The following is a 13955-nucleotide window of genomic DNA, read 5'->3' as shown; positions in this document are numbered from 1 at the left end:
TGACCTTGCCACAGGCCCTGGGTATGCCAGCACACTTATTACCTCTGATTGTGGAGAGGGCACATAGAACCGGTCCCAGAAAAAATGTGGAGAATGGGTCAGCTAGACCAAGAATGATTATCTTCAGACTCCTGAAGTTTCAGAATAAAATAGAATTACTGAATCTTTTTAAGAAAAAGAAAAATGAGCCGGTGATATTCGGTAACAACAAGATTTTGTTGTTTCAGGATTTCTCCAGCGAAACTTCTGCTAGAAGAAAAATCATGGCTCCATACTGTACTCAGTTAATAAATAAAGGTATAAATGCATGGTTGATGTATCCGGCTAGAATTGTAATAGATGTTAAAGGCAGTAGACAAGTATTTAATGAAGTAACTGAGATTATTGAATTTTTAAAAACTGTGGGATAACAATGAAATGTACAGAATACACGTCAAAATGTCTGTTTATTGATCTTGATGTTTAGGATGAAGGTTCCCTGTCGGATTAATTATTTTTTGGTTTGGTATTTTACATGTTTTTTTTTTTTTTGTTTGTTTTTTTTCTGTATTTTTCGAGGACAAAAAATGGGAAGATGGTTTGATAATAAACAAAAATGACAGGTAGTGTTAGTATGTTGTCCTAGAATGTGGGGGGGATATTATCCCCAGTGAAACGCAAACTAGTGATTAAAACTTTAGGTAAGATGCAGCCTGACGTGGTTTGTCTGCAGGAAGCTCATCTAAATGAGATAGAAGCAGCTAAATTAAATATTAAATGGGTTGGTGAAGTAATCTCTACTAAAGGTTCAAATAGAAAATGCGGCGTAGTAATTTTATTGCATAAACAATTAGATTATAAAATAATCAAGATAGAGGTTGATAGTCAAGCGAGATATATCCTACTTCAAATAGTAGTTAAAAAAATAAAGTTTGTAATTTGCAATATATATGCACCGAATAGATTATCAGTGGATTTTTGGGAGAAAATTCAAAATAAGGTATTTCCATATAAAAACCAAAATTTAGTAGTCTGTGGAGATTTTAATATGACATTAGATCCTGCTTTAGATCGATTTTCACAAAGAAATATAGTTAGTAACAGATATACAGCAAAATACTTTAAGAAATTTTGTAATAAATTAAAATTGGCCGACATTTGGCGGATCCAAAATCCTGACAGTCTCAGATATACCTGTGAATCATGTGCGCATAGAACATTTTCCAGGATCGACCTGTTCCTGGTTGCTGAATCACTCTCTATTTGGCAAGTAAAGCCTGATATTGGAGAGATCCTGATATCGGACCACGCAATAATATCTTTAACAGTCCTTCTGAGGAACAAAGGTAATTTCCAGAATAAGGTATTTTCTTTCCCTCGTTCTTTATGTTCTGAGCCTAGATTTCGCTCATGGTTACAAATAAAATGGCATGAATATGCTATGGATAATGTTGAGTATAGAAATAAAATTGAAATTTTTTGGGAAGCGGCTAAAGCTGTGCTTAGAGGAGAGATTGTTGCGTATTTAAATGTTCGTTCAAAAAAGATTAAAGCTAGAGAAGTTGCACTGGCAACAAGTGTACAGAAGAGGTATATTCAGGTACAACAGGATCCTTCACAGCAAAACTGGGACAGTTATATTGCTACTAGAAAGGAACGAGATCTCTATTTAAAACAAAAACTGATAGCTGAGGAATTAAGATTAAACAGATTTTATAGGGGTTTCCATGGAAGGTCAGCTAAATATCTAGCTAGTCTTACTAAATGTAGAAAGAAAAAAAACTTTATATCTGTCATTAAAGATAATGAGAATAGACATTTTGAAACAGGGAAAATTTGCGAAATTTTTGCTGCTTATTACCAGAATTTATATTCTACAGTAGAGATAAACGTTGATAATCAAGAGAGATTTTGGTCAAAAATAGTGACCCCAGAAAGTTCAGAGGAGGACTTAAAGGTATTAAATGAACCTATAACTAAAGAAGAAATTGGCAATGCCATTGATAAATTGAAAGGTAACAAAGCGGCTGGCCCAGATGGATTTCCATCAGAGTTTTATAAATGTTTAAAGGAAGAACTAGTGCCAGTTTTAGAGCTGCTTTTTAATAAATATTATACAGACAATACGCCGATTTTAGTTTATTTTTCAATGGCCAATATCTCTCTCATATTAAAGAAAGACAAAGACGCAGAGGACCCAGCTTCTTATAGACCGATATCGGTTTTAAACTCTGACTATAAGATTCTAACAGCCATTTTAGCTAGCAGGTTTGCGCTCTGTCTACAAAAACTTATTCATCCAGATCAATCTGGGTTCATGACCAATAGAAATTCTAGCAAGAATATACGTAAACTAACAACTTTTTTGGATTATGCATGGAATCATGAGCAGCTAAATAGAAGACATGACATGGCAGTTTTAACATTAGACGCAGTTAAAGCGTTCGACTCCATAGTGTGGGAGCACTTATTTATATCATTAGGAAAATTTGGTATTAGAGGGAATTTTGCACAATGCATTTATAGAATATACTCAGAACCTATTTCTTATCTAGTGGTAAATGGGACTACTTCTTCTAAAATTCTATTGCAGCGCGGTACATGACAAGGATGCCCATTATCACCCTTACTGTTCAACATAGCGCTAGAACCACTTGCGATCCAGGTGAGAAAATATTTAACTGGGATCCCACTAGGTTCGTCTTGTTTGAATATATCACTATATGCAGATGATATTTTACTTTTTATAAAAGATCCACAACAATCCATTCCAATTTTGATCCAGCTGTTGGAAGAGTTTAGCTCTTTCTCAGGGTATAGAGTTAATACTGGGAAAAGCGAACTGATGATCGTAGGTAAATCACCTTCCAGATTTTCTATTAATGCTTTTAAGGAGATGGAGTCCATTAAATATCTGGGGCTTGTTTTACATAAAAATCCTAAATACTGGTATAATGATAACTATATCTCTCTATTTCAAAAAATTAAAGTTGATCTGCAATTATGGACCTCTTTTCCTTTATCTTTAGCGGCGAGAGTCAATTTAGTTAAAACCATTATTTTTCCACGGTTGCTATACCCCCTACAAAATTTACAATTAGCAAAAAAAAAAAACATCAAAACACTTCTCTAATGGTCTAGATATATATTTATTTTTGGCGAAAAAATTGCTGATGTATTTTTTTGGGCTAAAAACAATATTCATTACTAGTGATACCTATGTTATTAAGGTAACATAATTTATTTCTATGAATTCACTGGGAAGATGTTTTAATATGACACTATCAAAAATTTTAGGATTGCAGGACATCTGTGAAAATTTCACTCAATAGGTCTAGATCTTATGGTTACTAAAATTGAGTCAATACAGTACGGTTTCTGATCCACTGGTATCTATACTACTTCATTTCCAATGTAATAGCACCACAATATAAATTAATCCATCTGCATAAATATCCAACTGTGACCATCACAAGGATAAGATTGACAACGAAGAATATGTAGGTGTATACTCAAGCGCCAACTAACACCTATAGGCCCGGCAGTGGTGAAACCTAGCTTTCACCAAAGATAAAATTACAGTAAAAGAATAGAGTGACCAGGCGCCAACTTACGGAGGCTAGGTGTGAAGGATAACAGCAGGAATTTATTATACAAAAATTAAAAACAATTAGACGGTTGAAATTCCTATTTCATGGATCCATGAATCTTACAATAAAAATATATTACAAAACAATGAATAAATGTAATAAAATATAAGTGGGTCTAAATAGACATATGTATATGACTTGATAAAAAACTGATGCCGCTGAGGATGGTACTACAAAAATTCAAAAATTCAAAAATACAATTAGATAATAGTGACCATATAGTGATCAAAAATGTCCAGAAATTAGTGTCCAAAAAATTAAATCACTAGTGATAACTTGTGGTAAATTAAATCACAACAAAAAATCTTCAAAGATGTGTCAGAAATATGTCAGCAGAGTGTCCCAAAGATAGCAGTCCAAACAAATGAGCTCAATCCAAAACAATGAAAAATTGAGTGTTTCACAAAATCTTTTAAAAAACGTGGTTCAAAAAAGATATGTTAAAATTAGATGATGCAAGAAACAAAAAACATAACAATTGTGCTGGTGAAAAAAGAAATCCAAATAGTTATGAAAAACTTTTCCTCCTGTTTTCTTCCGATGTGAGATGGTCAATTTCACAGGACAGAACAGGAACCCATATTAAAAAACAAACTGTGTGTGCAATATACAAAAAAATTTCCTGTGAAAAGAAAGAAATGCAAACAATGTGTAGCAGGTTTATAAATAATTGCTCCAATAGAATTAGGCTTACCAGTCTACGCGTTTTGGCCCCTCTAGGCCTTTATCAAGACTGGTTATTGTACTTACTAGTGGCCTTTTATAGCTGTTGAATGGATAGAATTTTGAACTTCAACTCGAGAGTCTAATCTCCGTATATTGGTGACGTCACTTCCGGTGGGTAAAGGCTGCCGTTAATTGCAGCTAGCTCAAATTTTTCTTTGTTATTTTTAATGATCTATATAGCCGGTTGTTGCGGTTTGCTAAATTTTCTATTTTCTAGTTGATGAATTAAATTATTCGTATTTTTAGATATGCCGGTAACCCGGCTCTCCCATTGGATGTGACGTCACCTGTTGGCCGCGAGGTGATAGGATATATGTAGAGGGGTGTGTTGACAGTATTAGTGTTGGTTATGGTTTTTTAATAATAAACTGTCAGCTGAGTGAGTTAGTTATATATTATTACTATTCAGTGAAAAACGAATAAAACTTAAATCAAATCATGAAATGTATTAGATATATTTATGCTTCGATTACTTAGAGCATAATGTTAAGCTGAAATTTCTTATGTATTGTCAGAACTTTCATTACTAAAAATATAAAAAGAATAAATATAGAGCAACCTATATAGTATATAGAGAGATCCTATAATGATGCTAGTTAGCGTATCGGACGTTGTCTTCTAAACAGAAGTTAGTCTCTGATGGAGTTGGTGTTACAATATATAAATATATATGATATGTATATACTTCAATTTCTTATGAAATATCAAGAGGTCCTATGATGAAGTAAATTAGCGGTGTCAGACATTGTCTTCTAAAAGGAAATTGATTTCTCTAATTGGGTGAATGCTGCAGTAAGAAAATTTTTTAAATTGTTTAAAAAATGAGTGACATGTTGTAATCTGTTCTAATCTATTACAATCGATTCAATCTCGATTGTATTAGGAAAGCACAATCTAATGCTGGAGTCTAAATTTCCAAATTGTTATATGGATATTTGATTCAGAGCCACTTCAAAAAATTAAAAAATTAAAAAATTGTTAATAAGTATAATCGGAGAATGTACGATCCGACTTATATTATAGAGACATAGTCTAAATGTTCTACCTGGATGTTGTAAATATTGTATCTTAGTGTGGAGCCAATAAGCTTAAAAGATAATATCTCTACTCAATCGGTATATCAAATAGAAATTATTTCCTACAGAATAGTTTGTTCTTTAATAAGTGGATATTGTTTCTTACGAAATAGTTTGTATCACAACAACTATGGATAACTACCCTAAGTAGTGTGCTAAAGATCAATCTGCTAACTTTTTGCAGTGTATAAATGATTTATATCTCTAAAGGACATTTAACTTGATTTCTGAAGAATGATGATAGAAGAAGGGGGGGGGGGGGGAAGAAGGTTTGATTTTATCCTTGTAGTGGAGAAAGTCGTATTGCTTTAGAAAGTTGGATAATTGTCTCTCTAAAGTGGGAGACGGGAATAGTCTCGTATTGAGGTACTGGGCTGGGTAATAAAATAACTCTATCAATTTGGACAACCCATGAGGAGATCTAATGTATTTAGATTCCGAGGGCTCTATTAGCTTCCCAAACTTTCAGGAGAATTTATAGATTTATTTGATTTATTAGATTTAAATTCCATTATATTTAGGGTCCCAGGGCTCTATTAGCTCCCAAATTTTTCAGAGTGGGTTCTTTAACAGAACTAATATAAAAAATAGCCATCTGAATGAGATTAGGGATTAGGAATGGTCCTATTCCCTAGTGTACTCTTTATGAGACAACCTCCATGTTTGATAGTTAGGTTCAGAACAAATATAAAAAATGTAGAGAATGTATATTATGAAGGTCGATAATAGATGGAAAGGAGGGGAAAGGAATCTTGATATATCACTTATTCATATATAGGTCGTCTGGGGTTGTGTTTTCCTAGATCCTAATGGTTTTATTTCTACCATAAAGATTCAGTTAGAATGTTACATAGCGAAAGGTCTTAAAATTAAGAGATATTTATCTCGATATTCGATGATAGATCATAACAATTGAGAGACAGGACATAAGGAGAGGGTAATATATAAGTGTCACAAATTTTCCCGGATTTTCACAGCCATATAATTGCTTCTTCATCTGTGTTAAACGTTATATAGCTTGTTCGTCTATCTTTAGGGGTATCAAAAGATGTTGAATAAATGTGAGAGGTCTTCCTTATTGTTTAGTCCCTTTGGATAAAGGCAATCGAGATTATAAATCCACTTGGATTCTGCAATATGCAATTTGTTATTATAATTGCCCCCTCTCCAACATTTCGTAACTTTTTGTATCCCCATAAAGGATAAGGCTTTTGTAAGGCTTTTGTATTTCCTTGATGTTTGGTCGAGAAGTGACGATATAAGGCTGTGTCCATGTTAAGTTTCTGGATAAGGAGTAGATGTTCACGGATTCTATCCTTCAGGGTCCTTGACGTCTGGCCCACATATTGAAGCCCACAAGAGCATTGTAGCATGTAGATGACCCCGCTATCTTGACATCGAATTAAATCATGAACTCTGTGTTTCTCTTTTGTATGATAGCAGCTAAAAGTTGAAGATTTGGTACCAACTTACATGCCTTGCATGATGGTCAAGGGAAGAAGCCTTTGATCTCATTCCCATAAACGTCTTTAACACCTGGTTTTTTCTTTCTTTGTAAACTGGGAGCTAGCTTACTTTTTAGATTCTTGGTCTTCCTGTAGACGAACCTTGGTTGAGGTGGTAGTTTTTTGCCTATAATCTCATCGTCCTTCAATAATGACCAATGTTTACGAAATATATTTTCAATAATATTTTTATTCTCACTATATTCCGTTATCATGTTGATATTGAGTATATCCTCTTCTATTGGTTTTTCTTTTCTTTTGTATTTCATTAGTTCTGTTCTCTCAATTTGGCTGATTTCTTGTATTTTTTGTTCTAATTTGTTCTCGTTGTACCCTCGGTCCAGAAATTTGTTCTTGATCAGTCTTGCTTGTTCTTCCCATTTTTCATTAGTGGAGCAATTTTTCTTTATTCTTAAGAGCTGTCCACTTGGGATGTTGTCCTTCCAGGACTTGTGGTGGCAACTCATTCTATGAATGAAATTGTTGCTATCCACTTGTTTGAAAAATGTGGACGTTTCTATTTTGCCTTGCTCTATTTCAATTTTAAGATCCAAGAAGACTAATTCGGTCCTGCTCCATGTATATGTTAATTTCAAGTTATTGGTACTCCTGTTCATTACTTCAATAGTGTAATCAAGGTCTTCCTGTGTCCCCTTCCATATGATGATGATGTCATCTATATATCGGCGATAGAGGACCAGGTCCGCACTTGCTGGGCATGACTCCCAAAAAATACGCTCCCATTTGCCCATGAATAGGTTAGCGTAGCTGGGTGCGAACCTGGTCCCCATCGCCGTACCACATAACTGTTGGTAGTAGTTTCCTTCTTCATAGAAGTAGTTATGGGTTAAGATATACCGAATCCCTTCCAGGATAAATGTTTTTTGTTCATCTTGGAGTTCCACATCTTTATCTAAGAAGAATTCTACCGCTTCTATACCATCTTCATGTGGGATACATGTATATAAAGACGTCACATCGCATGTTGCAAGGATGTATCCGTCTTCCCAGGTCAATTCATTTAGAAGATTTAATATCTGTGTGGAGTCCTTTAAATAGGAAGGTAGCTGTCTCACATACCTTTGGAGATTCAGGTCGATGTACTCTGATAAATTTGAGCTTAAGGAGCCGATGCCTGAGATAATCGGTCTTCCTGGTGGTTTCTGTAGCGATTTGTGGATTTTGGGCAAGTGGTATAGTATTGGGGTTATGGGATGGTTGATGTTTATATAATCATACTCCTTGTTATTGAGTATCCCGTGTTCTTTTGCCTGATCCAAAATCATCAATAGTTCCTTTCTGTATGTTCTTACTGGATTTCCTGGCAGTTTCAAGTAGGTGTCCTTGCGTTCTCCAATTGGTAGTCTATCTTGTCCATGATGACTATTCCCCCTCCTTTGTCTGCAGGTTTAATTGTGAGATTATGATTGTCTTCTAATGTCCTGATGGTTTTTATTTGTTGTTTGGAGAGATTATGCTTCTTGATCTTTAGTTTACTCGATTGTATCTCTCTTAGCTCCTTACACACTATAGTCTCAAAAGACTCTATAGCCGCTCCCTTGCTATTTATGGGATAGAACGTTGACTTCGGCTTTAAGTCTGTATGTTTATAGCCATCAGTAGCCATCAGTAGTTTCCTGTGAGCTATAGATTGATTTTTCAATAGGTGATTTTGCGAAAAATCGCTTCAGAGGGAGTTTACGAATAAACTCCTTTACATTGATAAAGGTTTGAAACTTATTTAGACTCCTTGTGGGGGCGAAAGAGAGGCCATACTTTAAAACAGAGGTTTCATCTTTAGAGAGTATATGGGAGCTTAAATTGAAGATGCCTCCTGTTTTTTCTTCAGCCATTGGATTGATCTCAGTTGTTTTGTTTTTATTTTTATTCGCTCCTCCTTTCTTCCCACGGTGGGTTTTGTTCTTCTTCTTTATGATGTTGTCGGTTTCTCTGACCTCGCTTCTCTTTGTGGTTTTGGTATTCTCTCCTTCTCTCTGTTGTGTATGTTGTCCAATTCTAAAAAAGAAGGTGATTTGATTTCTTTATTGGTAGTCGGCCTTTTAGGTCCGTCTCCTTGCTCGGTCCGTTTTGTACATTGTTGGATCCTCCATTCTTCCCTTGCGTGCCCATTATTTGGGTCCTTTTCAGAAGGGGTATATCCTCCTTTACTCCATTGGGTTCTATAATCATTTCTTGGAGCTCGGTGGGTATTATTGCTCCTTGTATGCTTATTATAAGCAGGGATGTCACTCTCATCCTCATATCCAGACTCAAATCTATTATGTCTATATTGATATGGTCGCTCTTCATAATTCTGTCTATACTGATATGTTCTCCCCTCGTAATATCCTCTTGGTGTATATGTAAAATCATTCCTATTTCTTAAATGGTTTGGTGTTCTATTGTGGTAGTTTCCCCATCTGTCTTCTTGGGTATCTCTTCTTCTATCAGGTGAATATTCCTCTCTGGATCTAAAAGTCCTACCTTTGTTATAATTCCAATGGTATCATCATATCTCCTATTATCATAGTAAGTCCTATTGTGTCGGTATGTTGAATGTATGAAGTGATTTGTTCGGTTGTGATTTCGCAGGGGTGGTTTGTGTTGATTAGGTCTCTGAGTCATATAGTAATCTTGTTTATTAGTATGTCTAATGGGATCTTGATTGGATTCTGGGAAATTGTAATTCCCTTGTTGATTATTAGACTTAGTATGTATGACCGTGGGCTGTGTGTTGGTCAAATCCTTCCCTGTGTTTATTTCCTGATTTACAATGATTTCGTTATTCTCATATTCGTTAGTATTTGTCTCTTTATTCTCTAACTCTCTCATAAGTTTTTTGGTTTTCTTATGAATTACTTCATCCCTTACTTTTTTTAACTTTTTAAATAAATTATCTTTTTTGTCTGATATATCTTTTGACTCTTGTCCAGAATGTTCTAGATTCAATAAAATCTCCTCATTTTCTTTAATTCTAGAATCCATATCCAGTGTAAGCGATTCTCTATACTCAATAATGAGCAAAAAGTTAGCAGATTGATCTTTAGCACACTACTTAGGGTAGTTATCCATAGTTGTTGTGATGCAAACTATTTCGTAAGAAACAATATCCACTTATTAAAGAACAAACTATTCTGTAGGAAATAATTTCTATTTGATATACCGATTGAGTAGAGATGTTATCTTTCCTCTTTTTTTTAAGCTTATTGGCTCCACACTAAGATACAATATCTACAACATCCAGGTAGAACATTTAGACTATGTCTCTATAATATAAGTCGGATCGTACATTCTCCGATTATACTTATTAACAATTTTTTAATTTTTTAATTTTTTGAAGTGGCTCTGAATCAAATATCCATATAACAATTTGGAAATTTAGACTCCAGCATTAGATTGTGCTTTCCTAATACAATCGAGATTGAATCGATTGTTATAGATTAGAACAGATTACAACATGTCACTCATTTTTTAAACAATTTTAAAAATTTTCTTACTGCAGCATTCACCCAATTAGAGAAATCAATTTCCTTTTAGAAGACAATGTCTGACACCGCTAATTTACTTCATCATAGGACCTCTTGATATTTCATAAGAAATTGAAGTATATACATATCATATATATTTATATATTGTAACACCAACTCCATCAGAGACTAACTTCTGTTTAGAAGACAACGTCCGATACGCTAACTAGCATCATTATAGGATCTCTCTATATACTATATAGGTTGCTCTATATTTATTCTTTTTATATTTTTAGTAATGAAAGTTCTGACAATACATAAGAAATTTCGGCTTAACATTATGCTCTAAGTAATCGAAGCATAAATATATCTAATACATTTCATGATTTGATTTAAGTTTTATTTGTTTTTCACTGAATAGTAATAATATATAACTAACTCACTCAGCTGACAGTTTATTATTAAAAAACCATAACCAACACTAATACTGTCAACACACCCCTCTACATATATCCTATCACCTCGCGGCCGACAGGTGACGTCACATCCAATGGGAGAGCCGGGTTACCGGCATAACTAAAAATACGAATCGTTTAATTCATCAACTAGAAAATAGAAAATTTAGCAAACCGCAACAACCGGCTATATAGATCATTAAAAATAACAAAGAAAAATTCGAGCTAGCTGCAATTAACGGCAGCCTTTACCCACCGGAAGTGATGTCACCAATATACGGGGATTAGACTCTCGAGTTGAAGTTCAACATTCTTAACATCTTTAATTTTTAGGTCTAATTTTTATGCTACACATGAAAGTTCCAATAAATGAGGGACTTGAATAAAAGGGATATTTAGAGAAATATTTTGCACCAAAACCAGAAGTACTGCAATATTGCACATCCGGTCAAACAAAGCAGACAGCTATAAAAGGCCACTAGTAAGTACAATAACCAGTCTTGATAAAGGCCTAGAGGGGCCGAAACGCGTAGACTGGTAAGCCTAATTCTATTGGAGCAATTATTTATAAACCTGCTACACATTGTTTGCATTTCTTTCTTTTCACAGGAAATTTTTTTGTATATTGCACACACAGTTTGTTTTTTAATATGGGTTTCTCTTCTGTCCTGTGAAATTGACCATCTCACATCGGAAGAAAACAGGAGGAAAAGTTTTTCATAACTATTTGGATTTCTTTTTTCACCAGCACAATTGTTATGTTTTTTGTTTCCTGCATCATCTAATTTTAACGTATCTTTTTTGAACCACGTTTTTTAAAATATTTTGTGAAACACTCAATTTTTCATTGTTTTGGATTGCGCTCATTTGTTTGGACTGCTATCTTTGGGACACTCTGCTGACATATTTCTGACACATCTTTGAAGATTTTTTGTTGTGATTTAATTTACCACAAGTTATCACTAGTGATTTAATTTTTTGGACACTAATTTCTGGACATTTTTTAATTGTATTTTTGAATTTTTGAATTTTTTGTTGTACCATCCTCAGCGGCATCAGTTTTTTATCAAGTCATATACATATGTCTATTTAGACCCACTTATATTTTATTACATTTATTCATTGTTTTGTAATATATTTTTATTGTAAGATTCATGGATCCATGAAATAGGAATTTCAACCATCTAATTGTTTTTAATTTTTGTATAATAAATTCCTGCTGTTATCCTTCACACCTAGCCTCCGTAAGTTGGCGCCTGGTCACTCTATTCTTTTATGATAAGATTGACAACCATCTGATCTAAACCAATGCACATGTGTTTTTGGATTGTTGTGTTGGTGGGTTGTACTATATTTGCAAAAGCCACAAGCCCACATGAGAATATAGCTTTTACCATGTTATGAGATATAATAAGAACATATTTTGTTTTTCAGGTTGAACTTCTTTAGAGATGCTCCAGACTTTAAAGTGCTTGCGTGTGGAGGAGATGGAACTGTTGGTTGGATTTTAGATTGTATAGGTAAGAACAAAAATAGTTAATTGTAATTTATTTTTTAAATTCATAATAATTCAATAATTCATCGCCATAAACTAAATAATGCTATTAACCCCTAAACCTTAAAACCTGCTAACTTTACCTTAAAATGACAACATCCCAATCATATAATAAATTAAAACTTACCTGTAAAATTAAAATAAACTATATTAAACTATTAATTAACCTACCCTAACTATTATACTAAAATTACATTAAACTAGCAATTACATTAACTACATTACATATTAAAAAAAAACCTAACCCTACTCAAATTATTTAAATCTACTATTACAAATTACTAAGTTACAAAAAAAAACGCTAAGTTACAAAAACAAACAAACCACAGTATAAAAAATAAAAATGAATTACACCTAATCTAATAGCCCTATCAAAATAAAAAAGCCCCCACCCCAAATAAAAACCCCATAGCCTACAATAAACTACCAATGGCCCTTAAAAGGGCCTTTTGCGGGGCATTGCCCCAAAGAAATCAGCTATTTTACCTGTAAAAAGATACAAACACCCCAACAGTAAAACCCACCACTCACACAACCAACCCCCCAAATAAAAACACTATCTAAAAAACCTAAGCTCCCCATTGCCCTGAAAATGATATTTGTATTGGCATTGCCCTTAAAAGGGCATTTAGCTCTTTTACCTGCCCAGACCCTACTGTAAAAATAAAACCCACCCAAAAAACCCTTAAATAAACGTAACACTAACCCCAGACGATCCACTTACAGTTTTTGAAGTTCAACTTGAAGGATCCATCCAGCCATCAAGAAGTCTTCATCCCTATGGCCTCTTCTATCTTCATCCATCCGGCAAAGTCTTCATCCATGCGGCCTCTTCTATCTTCATCCATCTGGCGTGGAGCAGGTCCATCCTGAAGACATCCGGCATGGAGCTCCTCTTCAATACGGTCGCCGCCGTAAAATGGAACTTGAGTGCAAGTGACGTCATCCAAGATGGCGTCCCTTGCATTCTTATTGGCTGAAAGGTTCCAATCAGCCAATAGGATTAGAGCTGCTAAAATTCTATTGTCTCTTTCTATCAGCCAATAGAATTTGAGCAGCTCTCATCCTATTGGCTGTTCCAATCAGACAATAGGATGAGAGCTCAATCCTTAATTTAGTTTATGGCGATGTGGGGGGCTGGCGGTTTAGGGGTTAATAGGTTTAGTTAATGAAAGTGATGTGGGAGGCCAGAGGTTTAGGGGTTAATACGTTTATTTAGTGACGGCGGGGTCCGGGAGCGGCAGGATAGGGGTTAAAAATGTTATTTAGTTGCGGCAGGGAAAGGGGTTAAACATTTTAGTATTGTGGTGGCGTTTAGTGACAGGTTATAAAGTTGGTAAAAAGCCGAATAGCAGCGAGATCGATGACTGTTAGTTAACAACAGTCCGATGCTCATCCATCCGTACTTGGTGCGTGGCTTTTTACCGGCATTTTTATAAATATGGAGAGCGTATTAAGCTCTGCGGCCGCGATGTTAGGCGAGTGTATCGGTGCCGGCGAATGCAGCATAATTGAGGCTTTGATAAATATCCCCCCATGTCT

General features: G+C 34.7%; 1 protein-coding gene across 4 annotated transcripts in view; it reads left to right on the top strand.

The window, feature by feature from the left end:
- Positions 1–13955, top strand: part of DGKB (diacylglycerol kinase beta) — a 1179919-nt gene that overhangs the window by 359228 nt on the left and 806736 nt on the right. For all 4 annotated transcript variants that reach the window (XM_053714112.1, XM_053714113.1, XM_053714111.1 and 1 more), the window contains one exon: positions 12293–12378. In XM_053714112.1, coding sequence (XP_053570087.1) covers positions 12293–12378 — 86 coding nt within the window. The remainder of the gene's footprint in view (positions 1–12292; positions 12379–13955) is intronic.

The sequence above is a fragment of the Bombina bombina genome, chromosome 5 (assembly GCF_027579735.1).
Source record: "Bombina bombina isolate aBomBom1 chromosome 5, aBomBom1.pri, whole genome shotgun sequence".
NCBI classification, from domain to species: Eukaryota; Metazoa; Chordata; class Amphibia; order Anura; family Bombinatoridae; genus Bombina; species Bombina bombina.
The sequence above is the reverse complement of the archived record's forward strand: the minus strand, read 5'-3'. Positions and strand labels throughout refer to the sequence as shown.